This window comes from Apus apus, chromosome 5 (assembly GCF_020740795.1).
Source record: "Apus apus isolate bApuApu2 chromosome 5, bApuApu2.pri.cur, whole genome shotgun sequence".
NCBI classification, from domain to species: domain Eukaryota; kingdom Metazoa; phylum Chordata; class Aves; order Apodiformes; family Apodidae; genus Apus; species Apus apus.
Window position 1 is genome coordinate 13813880 of NC_067286.1, and position 17832 is coordinate 13831711.

General features: G+C 38.8%; 1 protein-coding gene across 9 annotated transcripts in view; it reads right to left on the bottom strand.

The window, feature by feature from the left end:
- The window catches only part of PLEKHA7 (pleckstrin homology domain containing A7), a 163808-nt gene that overhangs the window by 52616 nt on the left and 93360 nt on the right, over positions 1 to 17832 (bottom strand). For 8 of the 9 annotated variants that reach the window (XM_051620717.1, XM_051620713.1, XM_051620714.1 and 5 more), the window contains 2 exons: positions 8149 to 8260; positions 1127 to 1231 (listed from right to left, as the gene is read on the bottom strand). In XM_051620717.1, the coding sequence (XP_051476677.1) occupies positions 1127 to 1231; positions 8149 to 8260 (217 nt within the window). Of the gene's footprint in view, positions 1 to 1126; positions 1232 to 8148; positions 8261 to 16225; positions 16304 to 17832 lie in introns of those variants that run through there. The other variant, XM_051620719.1, reaches the window with a different exon arrangement.

Consider the following 17832-nt stretch of genomic DNA (forward strand, 5'->3'; position numbering starts at 1 on the left):
ACTGTAATCTAAGCGAAGAAGAGTTATTCAGCTGAGGTAGGCTTTGATGAGACCAGCAGTATAGGAGGCATCCTCAGGCTTTAAATGCTTGCAAGTAGAGGAAAGTGGACAGAAAGAAACAGCTGGGAAATGTTGTGTATACTTTTTCCCTTCTTCCTTCTGCAGTCATATAAAGTATGTAAGGACTTGCTTCCCTTTTTCATGCTACAACGCTGTCAATGCATGCTGTGTCTGAGCTCTGATTCTGTCCTGAAAATTAATAGACTTGGGTGGCGTATGTCAACAGAGTTGATAGCAGAATACAACTCTCCATGCAAGAGGAAGTGGATGGGATGGCTATCAGCAATTTCGCTTCCTGTACACATAGAATCATAATTGTAAACGTTACATTTCAGCCTTCTCCTACTCATTCCTAAACATAGCTGCTGGATCTCTGGTGATAATCTGATGGAAATGGATTGTCAAATTAGAAGCAGGGATGTATTGTCATACAACTAACAGCTTTGTTTACTTTTTACACTCAAAGATGTGCTTATGTCAGCTCAAGAGTTCAAGATGTAGCAGTTATAAAGTTCTGTTTGTTGGATGAAGTCCTACAATCCAACCTTTGCTTCAAAACTGGTCTTGGTGACAGCAATGCATTAACAGATCCCTGTCTCCCTTCATTTTCTCCCTCTTGCTTCTGGAGAACAAAAGGTATATGGGTTGAAACTAAGCCTTTGATCAGGGTATAAGGGCATAAGAAAGCAGATGGAAGAAGGCCTTCACAGCCAACCTCGGGTTTATAGCGCATTCAGAGGGAGACTGAGATCAGCATGGCAGCTAGCCAGCAGGGTAAAGCAGGGAAAATAACCAGATTTAGACAACAAATAGCCTCAATATTTAACCATAATGGCGATGTCCATCCATCATTGGTCCTACTTCTGAATCAAACCTGTATGCAAAAGTTGGTTTTCACACTTGTTGAACACAAGCTCCTCATTATAGAAGCTTGTGGGAGTATCCAACACTGCCCTGCACCACCAGCATTGGAGCTTCTGTTTTTTTCAGTTACATGGAAGGCACTTTCTTTTACTTGATTATTGTTTTGAAGTACATGAATAGAAACAGATTATTACATGCATACCTGTTTGTGTAGCCAGCCTCTTACTATAACAGGAACATTGGGATTCCTCCTGATAGCTTGCTCCCTCTTTCCAAAGCTATGAACTTTGTTTCCAGATTTGACAACCTGTAAAGAAGTTTAATGTAGCAGTCGTTTTTAAACTGTACTGAGACTCATTTCATATTACATATAACCTCACTGCAATAATTCATACCTCATTACACAGCAACAAAGTATTTATAGCATTTTCAAGGGCAAATAAACAGACAATGATATTTACAACATATCAAAGTCAGTCTCCCACTTTAATCAATGTATCAGTGCAAGCACAGTCCACCAACTCCCAGCTGAACTGCAGGCGTGCTGGTGACTGCAGAGTGAAAGCAGAACTGCTCAAGTTTTAGCGTGCTTGGGAAGTATTGTTGCGGACACTACAAGAGCTGCACGCGAGTCTCTGCAACGTTGTACAAGTCTCTCACACACAGGGCTTAACGGGCATGGATCATACTCTTGCTGTTCATTGTCAGGGTGGGGAGGTTGTTTTTTGTTTTCTTTCCTGTTTAAAATCAAACAACATTGATAGCTTAATAAAATGCTTGGACTTTGACTCTGCAAACAAAAGTAGAAGACAGAGTGACTCTGCTAAGGAAGAGAGCTCGACAGCAGAGTAAGTGGAAATCACAAGGTCTAGGTTTGTGTTTTACTGCAACCTCAGTTTTGACTCACAGGAGGAAAACTATTTCAAAAACAAACAAGGAAAGCCTATCAGTCCGTGAAAAAGACACCAAGAATCTCTGCATGAACAATCTGCCTGTTCTTTTCCACTTTCAGCACAGTTTGCTACTGCAATTGCTTTAGGAACCTAAGGTGCACAAACCACCTATACAGTTTCTCCAAGCAAAGAGCAGTCCAGATTCACAGAATCATAGAATGGTTTTGTTTGGAAGGGACCTTGAAGATCACCTAGTTACAACCTCCCTTTCTTGGTCACTGTCTCCCTCCTACAATGTCTCCTCTGAATGTCTCCTCTCAGCTGGCCAGGGTACTGATGTTCTCGCTCTGTCAGCTGCAGACAAACAGCAGCTCTGGAACGAGTACATTTGCCATACACAAGGGATGATATAATAAAAGCATCTCAGCCTACTTCTTCACCAGTCAGGCAACATCTAAACTAGTAGACAGTATATATAAATATAAAATATTCTAGAAATATATGCTAACATTAAATGAATTATATTCATTTTGAGCCCGGGGTTTACCAACCTGCACTAAATTTCACACATTTCAGGAGACATAAGCACAAACTTTAATGCAGGATTAAGACAAAAGCAATAATCAGTAAGGGAAAAAAAAACAAACAAGTTTTTTTATTTGGTGCTATAGCATATAAAACAGCAATGTAATTTAACAGTGGTAAAGAGATATCAAAGGGCAGATTTTACTAGGTAGTTTCCCTGAGGTCTGCTTACCAGGAAGCAGCACACTGCTTTCAGCTCTGCTGAGAAGTCAGGTAAGCTGCATGTCACGATCATTCCTGTGAAATGCCCTGACAATTAGGAGACAGGAAGAATTCCAAATGTGGGCTTTTCCTTAGGAGTGATGAGTGAGGGTCTGCACAAGACTTACCAGTAGCCCAGGGCAGCACACGAGATGATGCAAGCAGCCCCACCATCAAGGCTAGCACAAACCTAACAGGCCAGGTTGCAGCCAACAAGAGGTTTCTGAGAAGATGCAGCTGCCATTCAGCTGGTAATATCCAGTTCACAGTAGAAGCCAGATGAGGATGGTACTATTGAGATCTCCCAGCCCATTTCTCTGCCACATCTGTGCTAAGGAACTCAGCTCACGGGCTGCAGAGCACAGTTTACACACTATGCAAACACAGCGTGGCAATTATGACCACAAAATCTCTCAGTACGCACTCACAGGCCTACAAGTAGCAAGTCTGAGACTACAGAAGAACTAAGATATTAGACATTTGGTGTTTGCTATTGAAAATATTCCAAAATAAAACTTGTTAGTCTATGTCCAAAAATTACTTTAAACAAGCACACAAAGACAACATGAAGACAGCCTAGATCTGGATGATCATATGCTCATCAGGCTAAGCCATATGTATTTTAAGAAAAATGAGAAAATTAATTAAATCAAGATTTAAAAAAAAAACTCTTGCAAAATGCTAGAGGCATCAGCTACATTTCAAGGGTGATGAAAAATAACAAGACACAAACTATTCAAGGCTCTGAAAGTTAAAAATCTGTAATTTGCACCTAAACAGAAGTCAACGTACAAAATGTACAGAATTCAGTTTCCTAATTTTTCTCTCTCATATTTATCCTAGGAAGGGTGGATGAACAGAACAGTTAAAAGTACAGATGATCTAAACTTAGAGCAGGATTTTCTAAATTACAAAAAGGAAGACAGTATCATGGTAAAAATACACATATAATTCATTATAGAATCATAGAATGGTTTCGGTTGGAAGTAACCTTAAAGATCGTCTAGTTGCAACCCCCCTGCATGGGCAGGAACATCTTCCACTAGAACAGGTTGCTCTAAGCGTCATCCAGCCTGACCTTGAACACTTCCAAGGAGGAGGTTTCCAGCACTCCTCTGAGCAGCCTGTACCAGTGTCTCCTCTCACTCACATTAAAAAAATTCCTCCTAGTATCTAATCTAAATCTACCCCCTTTCAGGTTAAAACCATTTCCTCTCATCCTATTACTACTTGGCCTTGTGAAAAGTTTCTCCCCAGTTTCTGCTTTAAGGTCTCCCTGGAGCCTTCTCTTCTCCAGGCTGAACAACCCCAACTCTCTCAGCCTGTCTTCATCAGAAAGGTGCTCCAGCCCTCCAACCATCCTTGTGGCCTTTCTCTGGACTTGCTCCAACAGATCAACGTCTTTCTTGTGTTGGGGGCTCCAGAACTGGACACAGTACACCAAGTGGGGTCTCACAAGAGCAGAGGTGGATAAATGCCTCCCTTGACCTGCTGTCCATGCTTATTTCAATGCAGCCCAGGACACAGCTGGCTTTCTGAACTGCAAGCAGAGATTGCCAGGTCACATAGAGCTTCTCATCAAACAAGACCCTCAAGCTCTTCTTCTCAGGGCTGCTCTCTATCCATTGTCCCGCAGGCTGTATTTGTGCTTGGGATTGCCCCAAGCCAGGTGCAGGACCTTGCACTTGGCCTTGTTGAACTTCCTGAGGTTGGCAAGGGCCCACCTCTCAAGTGTGTCAAGTACCCTCTGGATGACATCCCTTCCCTCCAGCATGTCAGCCACACCACACAGCTCAGTGTCATCAGCAAACTTGCTGAGGGTGCACTCAATCCCACTGTCCATGTCACTAACAAAGAGGCTGCACAGCACCAGTGCCACTACAGACCCCTGAGGAGTGCCACTAGTCACTGATCTCCACTTGGACATGGAGCCGTTGACCACTACTCTTCTGAGTTTGACCATCCACCCAATAACACAAGAAACTCATAACTTGACTTAAATTAAAGGAATTAAAAATAAAAAACCTATACCAAAATCAGCCTACAAAATACCCTACTTGTTAAATTCTAGGTCATCAGCACTTCCACTCAGAAAATCTGTGTTCCACTAACAAATGAATTCATGGATCCTTTCAGTATCTTCAAGAAAATTAGATAAAATGTTTATTTTTCCAATAGCGAAAATTGAAAGTCTCAGAAATTCCTGCTCTTAATATTGAGAATTCATATGCAGTGGCTCTGAACTAAACTCTGTTCTACACTGCAGCTCCAGAAAGTCCCACAGATCTGGTATCATCACATACCTGTCACCATTGCCTGTTTCTCTCAGCTACTAGATCCCCTCTTTATTAACCTGCAATCCTCACCAGTTCATCTTGGAAAAATACCAGCAACTATCAGTATCATCAACAATTAGATTACTTCTCTTGTGTAGAACCCATCCAAAACACACTCTCAGAACGTAGATATTAATAAATATATTGCACTACTATCCTTTACTCTTTCGACTTGGCCAAATTACTGTCTAGCACAGAAACATTTACAGACTTCCATTCACATCATCTGATGGTTTAGCAGACTTAATTCCAAATGGCCCTTATTCTCAAACTGAAACGCATCTTTATTCCTCTATATCCTTAATTTCTAATCAAAGTAAAATGGCTTTTATCATGGTTAATAATGTAATTGAATGATGAACACGCAGAACTTGTGGACAGAGAATGACTGGTTTTTATTCCCTCAATGCCCTATCTCCCAAATTTTACAGGAATGATAGACTTATTCAGACAGTGTCAGCCTCAAAAGGTAGGGAGCACCCCCTGAATGTATATGCATTTTTGCAAAACTGTCCATCTCAGGTGTCTTAGAAAATGAAGCCTTAGATATTTATATGAACATCAATGAAGCATAATGACATTTTGTTAAGTATAAGCCTCATTTTGTCTTTTCTGTTTCTCTTATTTGCAACATGCTCCTCAAATTATTCACTGTGCAACTGACATTGTTGGACAGATCACATGAAATTCTGTTTCCAAACAATTACGTTTTCTTTCAGAAGTTTTATTCAGTCCAAGTTCAGACTTGAACATTGTAACCAGCAAGCCAGAAGTCTTCATCTCTTTCATCTTGAACTGATAATGACAAATCTGCCATACACTTGGCAGTTTACCTTCCTTATCCACTCCAAACATAGCAATTCTTAGCTGTCAGCTTTCTACAGAACAATCAAGTGGGAAGTCATGTAGCTGTTCCTTCACTTTCTGATTTGGTACTACTTCAATGAGCACAGCTCTACACAAAAATCAGTTAGAATTCGGCCGAGTTTCCAACAGTACACCTACACAGTTCTGTGATGGCTTTTGCAAGACAAAACTATCAAAGCATTTAATAAAAGATAATAATTAGCTATGGGTAGCTAGACCTTTGCCATGACAAACAGAACATGGCCCTGGCTTCATGACTGTGTCTCAAGTCTGCGTCTGGAAACTTACTCTTTGAAAGAATGATTATCGAATTCATGGAAGAAAACATTTAGAAATAGGTGTTAGGATCTTAAAATCTACTCACATTGTGCCAAAACAACCTCAAAATGGAGAACACTGGTTATTTACTTTGCAGCCTTTATTCTCATTGCTAGTTCACTTGAATTAATTTTGTGTTAGGCTGTGAAGGAGTTCAATAGATACTGTAACTCTACAGAAGGAGAGGAGTGATTTCAAGCCTAGAAACTCATGCAATGATGAAACAAAGTAGATGTAAGAAAGACATTGGCTCTCTGTCTTAATCAAAATTCCTGTTAAGTATTTATTGAGGGCCTGCAGCAGGACTGATCTTACATAAACAAACTTGGTGGAGAAGAAAAGTGCAGGCAAGCCCTCTATGACAGTCTAAAGCTGCCATGTATTTAAAACATGCTGCACCTTGTAGCCTGCCAGAAGCATGCCTGGCCACACTACGGGACTGCAAACAAAACAGAAGCAGAGACCAAAACCAGGCCAACCAAATTTTTGGGAGATTTCTGGATATTCTTCAAGCTGCAATGGAAACTGTATTACCCTCATCTTTAGCTGTGTGGTTCCAACATCTCCAGCGAACTAGACTCTAGCACGTGGCTATTACAGGGAGCCCTGTAATTTATTTTCAGTCACCATTTTTTATCTCACTGCTTTTACAAAGCCCGATTAGATCAGTGCAAACACAAGACAAAGGGAAGGAGCAGCAGCAGCAGGTGACAGAGGATGCACACTGTTTGGCAGAAGCATGATCCTGGGGAAGTTAAAGCCTACTGCATCACTGGAGAAATCCCCAACTCAAAGCAGAGTGTCAGGCCCTCATTAGGTCTGCTGGATTTAAGAGTAAAAAAAGGAACCTTCTCCTTCTAATGCTGGCATTAAAAAAAAACAGCACACAAATGCCTTTGGGAAGTTCCCCTGCTTTGGGAAGTTCAACTGTTGGAATATCAGAAAGAAATGTATAAAGCAATTCAGGTAACCTACCAAGTAGCGTTTTCAGTAATAACTTCATTTACCACTTTAATGATAGGTGTATACTTGAAATTTGCCACACAACAAACTTTCAGACTTTCACTTTTGGTTCAATAATATAGACATTTTGGATTTACAAAAAAGAAAAAATAAAAAAAAAAAATTAAAATGTTGGGGGGTTTATAAGCTTTCCATGAAATTGTTTTAATCTTCTCCAATATATACTCAAGCAATTTAAAACACTAGACACAGTTTGTGAGTTCAACCGAACAAAAATATCTTTGCAAGCAATTTGTCAAAGACCTTTCTTGAACTCGATTACTTAACAGGCATCACACTTTCGCATTTAAAAAAAAAACACAAGAAGTTTAAAAACTGCAGTCAAAGTTAAGAAATCCACCTTATCTCTGCTAATTCTTCCAGTATTGTTTTGCTTATTTTTATCTAGCCCCCTCCCATTCTCACTGTACAGTAAATTACTGTAAGAAGCATTAAAAGAGTTGGTGACACTTCAAGTACAGTGTTTTATTACAGTTTGTGCAATAATAAATGCAAGCACTTTGTCAATGACAAATAATGGATTTTTCTATTATTGAACATCCTGTGTGTAAAATTGGGTTCTGAACTGTTTGTGAACTACAGATACAGCAGAAAAGGATCCAAGTTATTACTAAGATGAAGAAGATCAGTAAGGTTTCATGCAGAAGAACTGTTCCTGGTATTCTGCAGCAGTTTTTGCCATATACACTGGACTATCAAAAAGACTTGCTGAAACACTAGTATTACATATATATACTTCTGTTCCCCAGAAGCCTCTCAAATTTTACATGTCACAATAATCACTATTTTTTGAATTATCATTCAAAGCTATCATGAGGGTATACAGTGCTCCTACGCTGCAAAAAGCTTTTATGTTTAGGTAGAAGATATTACCCCTTTGTTGAGGGAAGTTATACTTCTGGGCTAAACTCATGACTCTATTAAAATCAGCATTAAAAGAGTATTGGAATTAAAGTGAGAGAAGTTCTAACCATCAAGAAACAGTAGACTTTTTCCTTTACCTTAGAGCCAGGTTTTGTATCAACAGCAGACGTAGTTACTGCAGTGGAGGTTTCACTGACCATGCTTGAAGGTCTTTGGTTTATTTGTTGCTTGGACATAGATGAATTCTGCCTAGAAAACAAACAAAACCAGATACTTTAAAGCACTTTGTTTCGAACAGTCAGCTTTGCCATTTTATATATAAGATCCACAGTGAGCAAATGAATGACAGGCTAGTCAAACATTTCCTATGCATCTGAAATTTCCTTTGCAGCACCCATATTATTTTCATTTCAGGTATTCCTCTAGCAGATGCTGCCAGTGACATCTGATGATTGGTATTTGCTAGTGCATCAGGAGGAAGAAACCTGCCAAACTCTCTGCAAATCCAGCAGAGAATCAAGAAATAACCAAGAGCACTCAGAGAAGATAAGGCTAATGCAGAGAAACTAAAATGTACCCAATTTAGAGGCTTAGCTGCAAACACATGGAAGGCACAAAACTGGGGAGGGAAGGACAGGAGTCAGCACTTTGCAGTCACAGGCTTCTTATTTAAAATCAAAGAAAGACTAGCCTAGTATTAAATCTGTCACTAACTCAATGTTACATCTTTGAATCAACCCAAAATAAGATTCATACCACAATATGAATTATTAAAGTACCTTTTAAGTGAAATGGTGCAATTTGTGGCAGATATTGTTAGAAATAAATAACTTCTGAGTCATACTAAGATTCAAGAAACCTTGATAACTAGCTTATATGCAGATACCTGTTTAAAGCATAAATGAGATCAATCCTAACACCGGAACCTGCTCAACAAGTAAGAATTCAGCACAGCTGCCTAGATGAAGAAATGACAGGATAAAAGTAATAGCAAAATCTTGTGGAAACCCAAATGCAAGATGTGAAGAGAAATGTCAGCAGCCAAGCACAACACCAACTTGTGAATTAAACCCACAGGTGGCTTTTTCAATGATCATATACAACACAGCTTAGCAAACTGTAGTTTAGGAACAAGTAGCAATACAGTTGCATCAGAAAAAAAAACTAAATAAAATAAACTATTAACAATGTATGGTTTTCCTTTTCCCATCTCAATAAATTACCAAAGCCATTTTTAAGAAAATAATATAAAAAAAAGGACACACAAGCCACAGCAAATACTACTGTCGCTACCACTGAAATTCAATCCAGTTCTGAACACAACAGAGAACAGAGTAATTTTGAGCAGCTATCACTCATGAGAACAGAGAAGAGCTTGCGATTGCAGTGGCTCATCACATGTTTTAACAAGGACAAGGTGTTTGCCACCATTGTTCTTCCTCAGTTACAATCTGAAAAATTACTTCTTCAAAAGCTATTCTAGTTTATTTTTGTGTCAGGGAAAGCATATTTTTCCATTTGTGATCACCCAGTTTCAATTAAGTTTACAAGGAAGTAACATAACTTGGATTCCATTTCCTTTGTGCCTTGCTTAGCTGGCACAAATCCTTTCTTTCTAGCTTTTACATCTAAGTTCAGATCCAAGATACAAGAACGAACAACAGCAAGTCCCTAAAATCTCTGGCCAGCCTTTAATGCATGAAAGCTTCATCACATCAGTTTGAGTCAACTTGCCAGGTGTCTTACTTCAGCATTTAATCAGCTTTAGGAATATCCAGTTTCAGCAAAGACCAGATTAAGACACTTCCCGTATATAACGGTGCCTGACTAAGCTATTTCTCTTGATCAGGCAGTCTTGATATCTGCTTTTGACTCAGTTCTTACTCATTCCCTTCCCACACTATAAACTTTACAAACAGGTAGAAAATGCAGACTTACAATGTGCCTGCATTGTACATCCTAAATCATTGCACTTGCCTTTTCCTAATATTTACTTACCAAAAAGGTTTTATTTCACTGCTCGAGGCAACTAAACAGAGAGTAGGTATTTATGGTTGGACTCAGGGGTCTTTTCCAACCTGAATGGTTCTCTGATCCTATTTCAAGGAGGGAGGAACACGAACAGAGATGTGACAGTCCGCTAGGCTGTCTCCTCAAAATTACTCTAAAGGATTCAATTTTATATCATTAAGAGGGCTACTAGAAATGAGTCGCAACAGCACAAAAACAAAACCCATCCAAGGAAAAAGCACGGCCTTAGAAGACACAACCTTTCTCTTCTACTCTTGAAGTTTAGATTCCTTGCAATGTTCATGCCACAAACTACCCCGTTCTATACTGCAGGACAGTTGCAAAGTACATGTTATTTTTCAGATACTCACTGGAGTGAGGAGGAGGAAAGGAGAAGGTGGAGGGAAGAAGAGAGAGCACGTAACTTACATATTCAGCTACAGGCTTTCCAGCCTATAGATAATCTGATTAGATGATGTTTATTCATTTTATGTAGTAGCTATTTCACAGAGAGCTAACTTTCTCAGGAAAGTAAAAAATGAAAAATAAAATCTTAGTTTCAACAAATTTGAATTATTTTTTCCAACAAAAAAAGTTAAAATAGATAGTGAAATAACCCCAGAGAAATGGTGTGAACCTACCAATCGGAGTAGACAAACTCAGATGGAACAAATTTTCACTGTTCCACAAGATGCTGTTTCACCATAGGTTACACAGACAGCACTGATAGATACATAGATACATAGATACATAGATACATAGATACATAGATACATAGATACATAGATAGATAGATAGATAGATAGATAGATAGATAGATAGATAGATAGATAGATAGATAGATAGATAGATAGATATTTAAAAGAACTACAGAGGACGAGAAGCTTTATAAGTTTAACAAGATCATCACTATCAGAAAGTCATAATGTAGTACAGAACAATAAATGCATAATTTATAAGAATTTGTAACTTGAATTCTCTTCCACTTCCTACTCACTGCCAATAAATCAAGCTTTCCCCTTCTAATACTACCAAAATTCATTATGAACTTCAACTGGGAAAAGAATAAATTCACAAAGAGAAAAACGTATTTTAAAAAATATGAGGTTGTTGCCATGTGGAACAACTTTCATAGACAGCAAGAGAGACAGTACATCCTCCAAAAGAGAAAATACATTATTCTTCTCCTGAAAAATAGTCTTTGGCAGCAAATACTGGTGATCCAAATTTTCTGTAAGAAGTAACAGAAAACTCCAAACAATACTGAAAATTAATTTAAGTGCAGTATTTCAAGGATAATATAGGTTTGCATGAAATCAGAACACAAAACACAAGTATCTTAATAGCTAATTAATGATCTCCATCTAATTTTAAAAGCAAATAAAAATATGCAGAATATGCAGAATTACCTGAAACATCCCACCATGTTAATAGACTTAATACTGTCATAACAGAGTTTACAGATTAATCTTTAAAAATTAGTTACTATAGCATTAATCCTGTGCATTCAGAAACACCAGTTCACAATAACAATTAGCAAAAAGGTTTGATGATATCTGTTATTCAAGACATCCCATTCTGTTTTCATAGTGCTTGCTTCTGTCTGTTTTCAGAACAGCTTTCTTGCTGCCTCCTCCAGGTCTGTGCATACACAGAACTGAAGTATTTACATTTGTAGCTGCACTCCCTTGTAAATCTTTTTAAAAGACTTGAAAATGACACTTGACATAGCATCTCCTGTCAAGCAAGTCCCTGCTCTACTTAAAAAGTGCTAGTATGTCTACAGAAATCACATTTATCAGCTACAACAATTATATGGTCAATCTTTGGTTTATCTAAAAAAAACCCAACAAAACACTGAGCAACAACAACCACCACAATTTAGTACACGAGTAGCCCATATAAAAAATGCAATACTCACAAGAGAACACATTCCTTTTTTCTCTAAAGGATCACAAAGATTAGTCGACTTAGAAGACCCACATTCATACCAGCAACTTTAAAGGTTTATTTTGTTGAAACCCAATTCAACACAAACATCACGTCAATCTAGTTTTAATCCTAATAAATCTCCAATTCAGCTAGTTAAAAAAATAACTGTTTCAGTATTTCTATAAATGTAAACATGGCAGATATTTATTTTGGGGTGTTTGAGTTTCCTCCTTTCTCTCCACCTGATACTTCTGCTGCTATAGTAACCCAATGCAATAAACAAAATAAGATGGCTCCCTCCCCAGAGGTGATAAACTGGTGTTATCAGCTGCACAAAAAAACAGGCAAAAAAAGAGGGTAACACTCATTGCATTAAGAACACTACATATTTTTTCTTTCTATTTCTATATTTCTTTTTAACTTCCAAGTACCATCTTCACATTTGCAGGCATACTACTATCACAAAAATACATTGTAAAGCTTCTAATACACAACTACTAGTGTTTGTCAACAGATGCTTTTAGATACAGGGCTGTAAGTGCATGCTTCTTCCTTTTTGTATACAATTATTTAAAGAACTGTTATTTAAAGAAAGATAAGACAGAAGAAATCTAAACATTATGCACATCTATCCTAAGTAATTACATGATAGTTTGTTTTTTTTTTTCAGAGAAATGCATATGTGACAACGTGATTGAACTACATTTTAGATTTGGCAGCCTTATCATAAATTCTCATTTCTCCATTGGTTGTTTAGCTGAGGTCTCCTTGTGGATTAAAGTTTCATTAAAAAATAAGAAAGTAAAGCACAAAAATTAAGAGATAGTTGTGAAATGGAAGGAAGCTACCAGAGGGACTTCCTATGCAGCCATGGAGTTCAAATTACTTAGAGGTGATCCTGAAAACTGTGAGGTCACCAAGTCAATACAGGATAAAAACTGTTCTGAATAAAAACCAAAATGCTGACAGGAACAGAGGGAAAAATAATCTTCTGATATGAGTAACCATGTGATAAGATGCCAAACTGAATTCACTGTCAACAATAGAAAACTAATTCAAAGGAGGAAGAAATTAAAAACATCTCTGCAGCTTTTATGGCTCAAAACAACATCAGCAATCTCAGGAAACAATATTTTTAAATCTAAGTACAGTAAGTAGCAGCAGCCAAAGTATGTTAAGAATTATTAGGAAAGGAATGCAGAAGAAAAAGTACCACTAAATTATTATAAAAGTGAGTTCCTACACTGAATACTATGTTCACCTATAATCAAACACTCCATCAGAGAAAAAAAGAAAAAAAATCTCAAAGTATCATACAGAAAAGCTAGCTCTCAAGCAGGGCTAGTGAAAGGTACAGAACACACCTCCCACACACTAATTGACCAAAGCTGCTAAACTTGGAAAACAAAATGAGAGGTGGGGATTTGACAATGGCCTCAGATCAGAATGGGTTAGGAAATAAGGAACTACTAATCACTGCTTTTCAAATCAATCTAAATAAGAACATGCTTAGGAAGAAGGAATAGCACAATGATCAAAAGGCAGTGTAATTTATAAGTTACAGGTTCCAGGCAATACTCTCTGTTTTTATCCTCCAGTTACAAACAGGTTGAAGAAATCAGATTTTGGCATAAAAAGCAAGATTGATGTGATATTGTGTAAAAAGGAAAGTGTCTTGGGAAAAGACTACTGAAATACAGTCTCAGCCTTCTACTGAAAGAATCCAGTAGTTCCCATTTGATAAAGTGAGGAAAGGGCATCTGGTTCGTAACTTACTCATAATCAAGCTAAGATTACATCATTTACTGGCATAATTTTCCAAAACTTTGTTTCAAATCTTCCTCCCAGGACACCGCTTTCTGGATGAGAAATGACCAGAGCAGTCCACACATTCATTATTTCTAGATTACTTTAAATTACTTTTCTGATGTTAAATGTTTTAACAGATACTTCTGTTGAAACGTGAACAAGTTGGTTCTTACATCTTCCCACTACCTCCCAGTCAACATCTGGTGGCAAATCCTGGCTTTGGCCCTAATCTTAATTTAAAATCAACCATAAGTAATAAATCATGTCAACAGCACCAAAGAACAAATTGCCATTTACGAAACTACGCCTGTAAGTAACACCTATCAGTATCTAAAGGGTGGGTGAAAGGATGATGGAGCCAGACTCTTTTCAGTAGTTCCCAGTAACAGGACAAGGGGCAGTGGACACAAGCTGGAACACAGGAAGTTCCATTTAAGTATGAGGAAAAACTTCTTTACGATGAGGGTGACAGAGCACTGGAGCAGGCTGCCCAGGGGCGTTGTAGAGTCGCCTTCTCTGGAGACTCAAGACCCACCTGGATGCAGCCCTGAGTAATGTGCTCTAGGGGATCCTGCTTTAGCAGGGGACTAGATGATCTCTAGAGGTCCCTTCCAACTCTGGCAATTCTGTGACTGTGTAAACCCTTAAGAGTGCTACTACTTCAGACAGGATTCTTCAGTTATAGAAAAAAGTCATCTTGGTCAAAATGATCCCATGATAGAAAGTTTCCACAGACCATGCAAATCCAGACACTGCCTTCCTGACTGCGTCCTGTTTGTGAAAATCATTTCATCACAAGATGCAACCTGTAACACCAATTCCAAACTAATACACAATCAACACCAATTCCATACAAATCCCTAATGCCTGAGGGAAAAGAACTGAAAACAGGGCACAGACCAATGTTTCCTAGGCCCAGACAGGGAGGTGCAAACAACTCCTTTGATTTCTGCAGAGTCATCCACATAGGTCAACAGCATCATCTGACAGGAACTCAGTTAGGACCGTGATGAACAGCATCTGTGTAAAACTCACACTGTCACATAGAAGTCATACAAAACTAAGGAAACCAGAACATCCCAAGCACTTGAAAATGGCATCTTTAAAGCAATATTAACTGATACATTAAAACCATCTAATTTAAAAACACGCTGTATTAACTTCAGGCCAGTAATAAACCTTAGAAAAATGTTCTTGCAAACACTGTTTCCTGTAGTCATTACAAACACATATTCCTCTCTATATCACTACAGCCATTCCCTCCCCTTTCAGAATAAACAACATCTCTCTTAATTCTATTACATTGTAAGAGCTTTTTCTTCTTTTGATACCATATCAGTGTAAGCAATTGAATTTCACATGCCAAGTTATGCCTATTTATCTGGCTTGCCCTCCAAATAGACACCTTCATTTGACTTCCAAAAAAGCTTCTAACGTACACAAAAGCTCACTAAAACTATGTACCTCCAGCAAGTTGTTCCTCCAATTCTGCTTTTACTATTTTATCTGCCACCATGATTACAAAACCAGAAACAGCCCAGAGAAGTGTGACTAATGCAGGAAGGCACTCCAAGGAGTTCTATCCAAACAGTATTTTCCCTTTCACAAGTACAAATTTTCTTTATATTAAATTTGATTGAACCTTTACAACAGATTAAATAAAAATCAATTAGGGATGGAAGTTGGAGCACAGGTGCACAGTTACTGTTGTCTACGCTGTCTTTGAAATTTTCTCCATTGCAAGACACCTGTTCTCCTTGCTAAATGTCCTGGGGCGGCTTGTTTGCATACTGGTATGGAGCCAAACCCCTCTGGAGCAGCAAACAACTCACACGTCACACAACACCTGTGGTGACCTCCCGCTCAGTAGCTCTTGCAGTCTTTGCACATGAGGGCAGGCCTCCCCCACACACTGCAAAGTATATCCAATGTTCTATTCATGATGGTTCTCCACATGGGCCCTGGGATTTGCTTTGGACTTGGGGAAAGGAAGCTGTTAGGTTGTCTTTTTGCTGGGGTTTTTTAGCTATTGCTGTTTTTGTTTGGTTGATTTGTTTATTTAACCATTTGAGAAGCATTTCTCAGGGCTGTACCAGAAGCTCTGAGCAGAAAGCTGTTCTGTCATGCTCTAATTCTCCTTTCTTCTGCAAGTCCACAATAGAAGACACTGCCAAAAAAGCCTCAATCTCCTGGGAGTCTCACATGGCTGTTCTCTGGGTGTCATTTTTCTTATTGCTATACTACTTTAAATTAAACGTAAAGCAAATTAAACATCACATAAATTTAATGTTCAGAACCGGGTGGGCAGCCATGCAAACCATCACATCCAGGCCCCTACAGCATGATGCTCAGCCCCTGCAATGCATGAAGGGCCAGAGGATGCATTAACAGTGTCAGAAGATGAGGCTAGAAAAGGAAAACCTATCGGGTATTGTCCCATTCCTCTCCTGATGTTCAACTTACTGCTATAATCTGTCTAGGGAAGATATCCAGTCATTCCATTACAGAAGGGATTCCAGGAGCAATCTAGCAAGCAGCAAGAATGACAGGAGTAGTAAAACCTACAGTGAAACAGGGAGTGATTAAAACGATCACCAAAGACATACCCACATACACCAGCTTGAACACAAGCATTTCTTCTTTTTTTCTTTTAAAATTAGACAGTCAAGATATAAAAATGATGGAAACTAATATATATCATTCTATTTCTCTAGAATAAACTGAAGAATGCTAAATAAAAAATTTTGTAATAAATAGCAGCCCAAGACAAGGAACACAAAAAAATCTAAAAGTAAGGAAACCAATGAATTACAATGGAAACTAGCAATATTTTGTGTATTACAATATCAGTACAAACTTTTCAGTTTGCTCAAAATACATTTTACGTTTATGTTTTGCATATCTGATATTCAGCCAGGGATCAGGTTAGGAAAGCTGAAGTTGTGATACAATTAAATGTGATCAGGGATGTCAAGAGCAACAAGAAAAGCTTCTAGAGCTATGTTGGTGATAAAAGGAAGACTAGAGAAAACATGGGCCCTCTCTGGAAAGAAACAGAAGACCTGGTTACCTGGGATTTGGAGAAGACTTAGGTACTCAATGACTTTTTTTGCTTTAGTCTTCACAGGCAAGTGTTCAGGCCTCACTGTCTAAATCACAGAAGGCAAAGGCAGGGACTGGGAGGATGAAGAACCACCAACAGGAAGGGCAGATCAGGTTTGAGATCATCTAAGGAATCTGAAGGTGCACAAGTCCATGGGACCTGAGATGATATGTATCTGCAGGTCCTGAGGGAACTGGCAGATGAAGTTAGGACCATATCCATCGTATTTGAGAAGTTGTGGCAGTACAGTGAAATTCCCACTGACTGGAAAAGGGGACACATGAGGCTCATTTTCAAAAAGGTAAAAAAGGAAAACCTGGGCAACTGTAGGTCAGTCACTCTCACCTCTGTGCCTGGCAAGATGTCCTGGTCTAAGCCAGGATGAAGCCAATTTTCCTTCTACTGATTTTTTTTTTTCTTCAGTGAGCTCCCTTTTAACTAGCAGGAAGTTTTACAGCTATTGGACTGATAACACTGCAATGTTTATGTTACTGCTGAGACACCAAGGTCACTTTGCTTTACTTGTTGAATCTGTGGCCTCAGATGCTACAGGAGCAGATGAGTTGTATCTGTAACCCTGCTGTAGGAAGGTGGGGACTAGACAGATAGCAAAACTGACCAAAGTATTCCATTCCATATATCCATGTAAGCTCAGTGTAAGGGCAGAGATCACAAAAGTCAAGCCCCTACCTGCTTCTTTTTGCTTTCTCTTCTATCTATAGCCAGTGTCCAGTAAGTACTCTGTCTATCCATCAATGTTGATCCTCAGGCCTGTGCATTCCTGACCCTCACAACTCTCCCCTCAGCTCCTGTCTGTTCTGCCGCTCTCTCCGGCAGCTCTGGGACATTTTGGAACTGCTCCCAGCTCAGGAGATTATGGGGCAGTTGCTGGGGGCAGGGGGAGGCAATAGGGTTTTGCACATTCCTGAACATATTTGTATATAATTGTACATATTTTCTTATTATT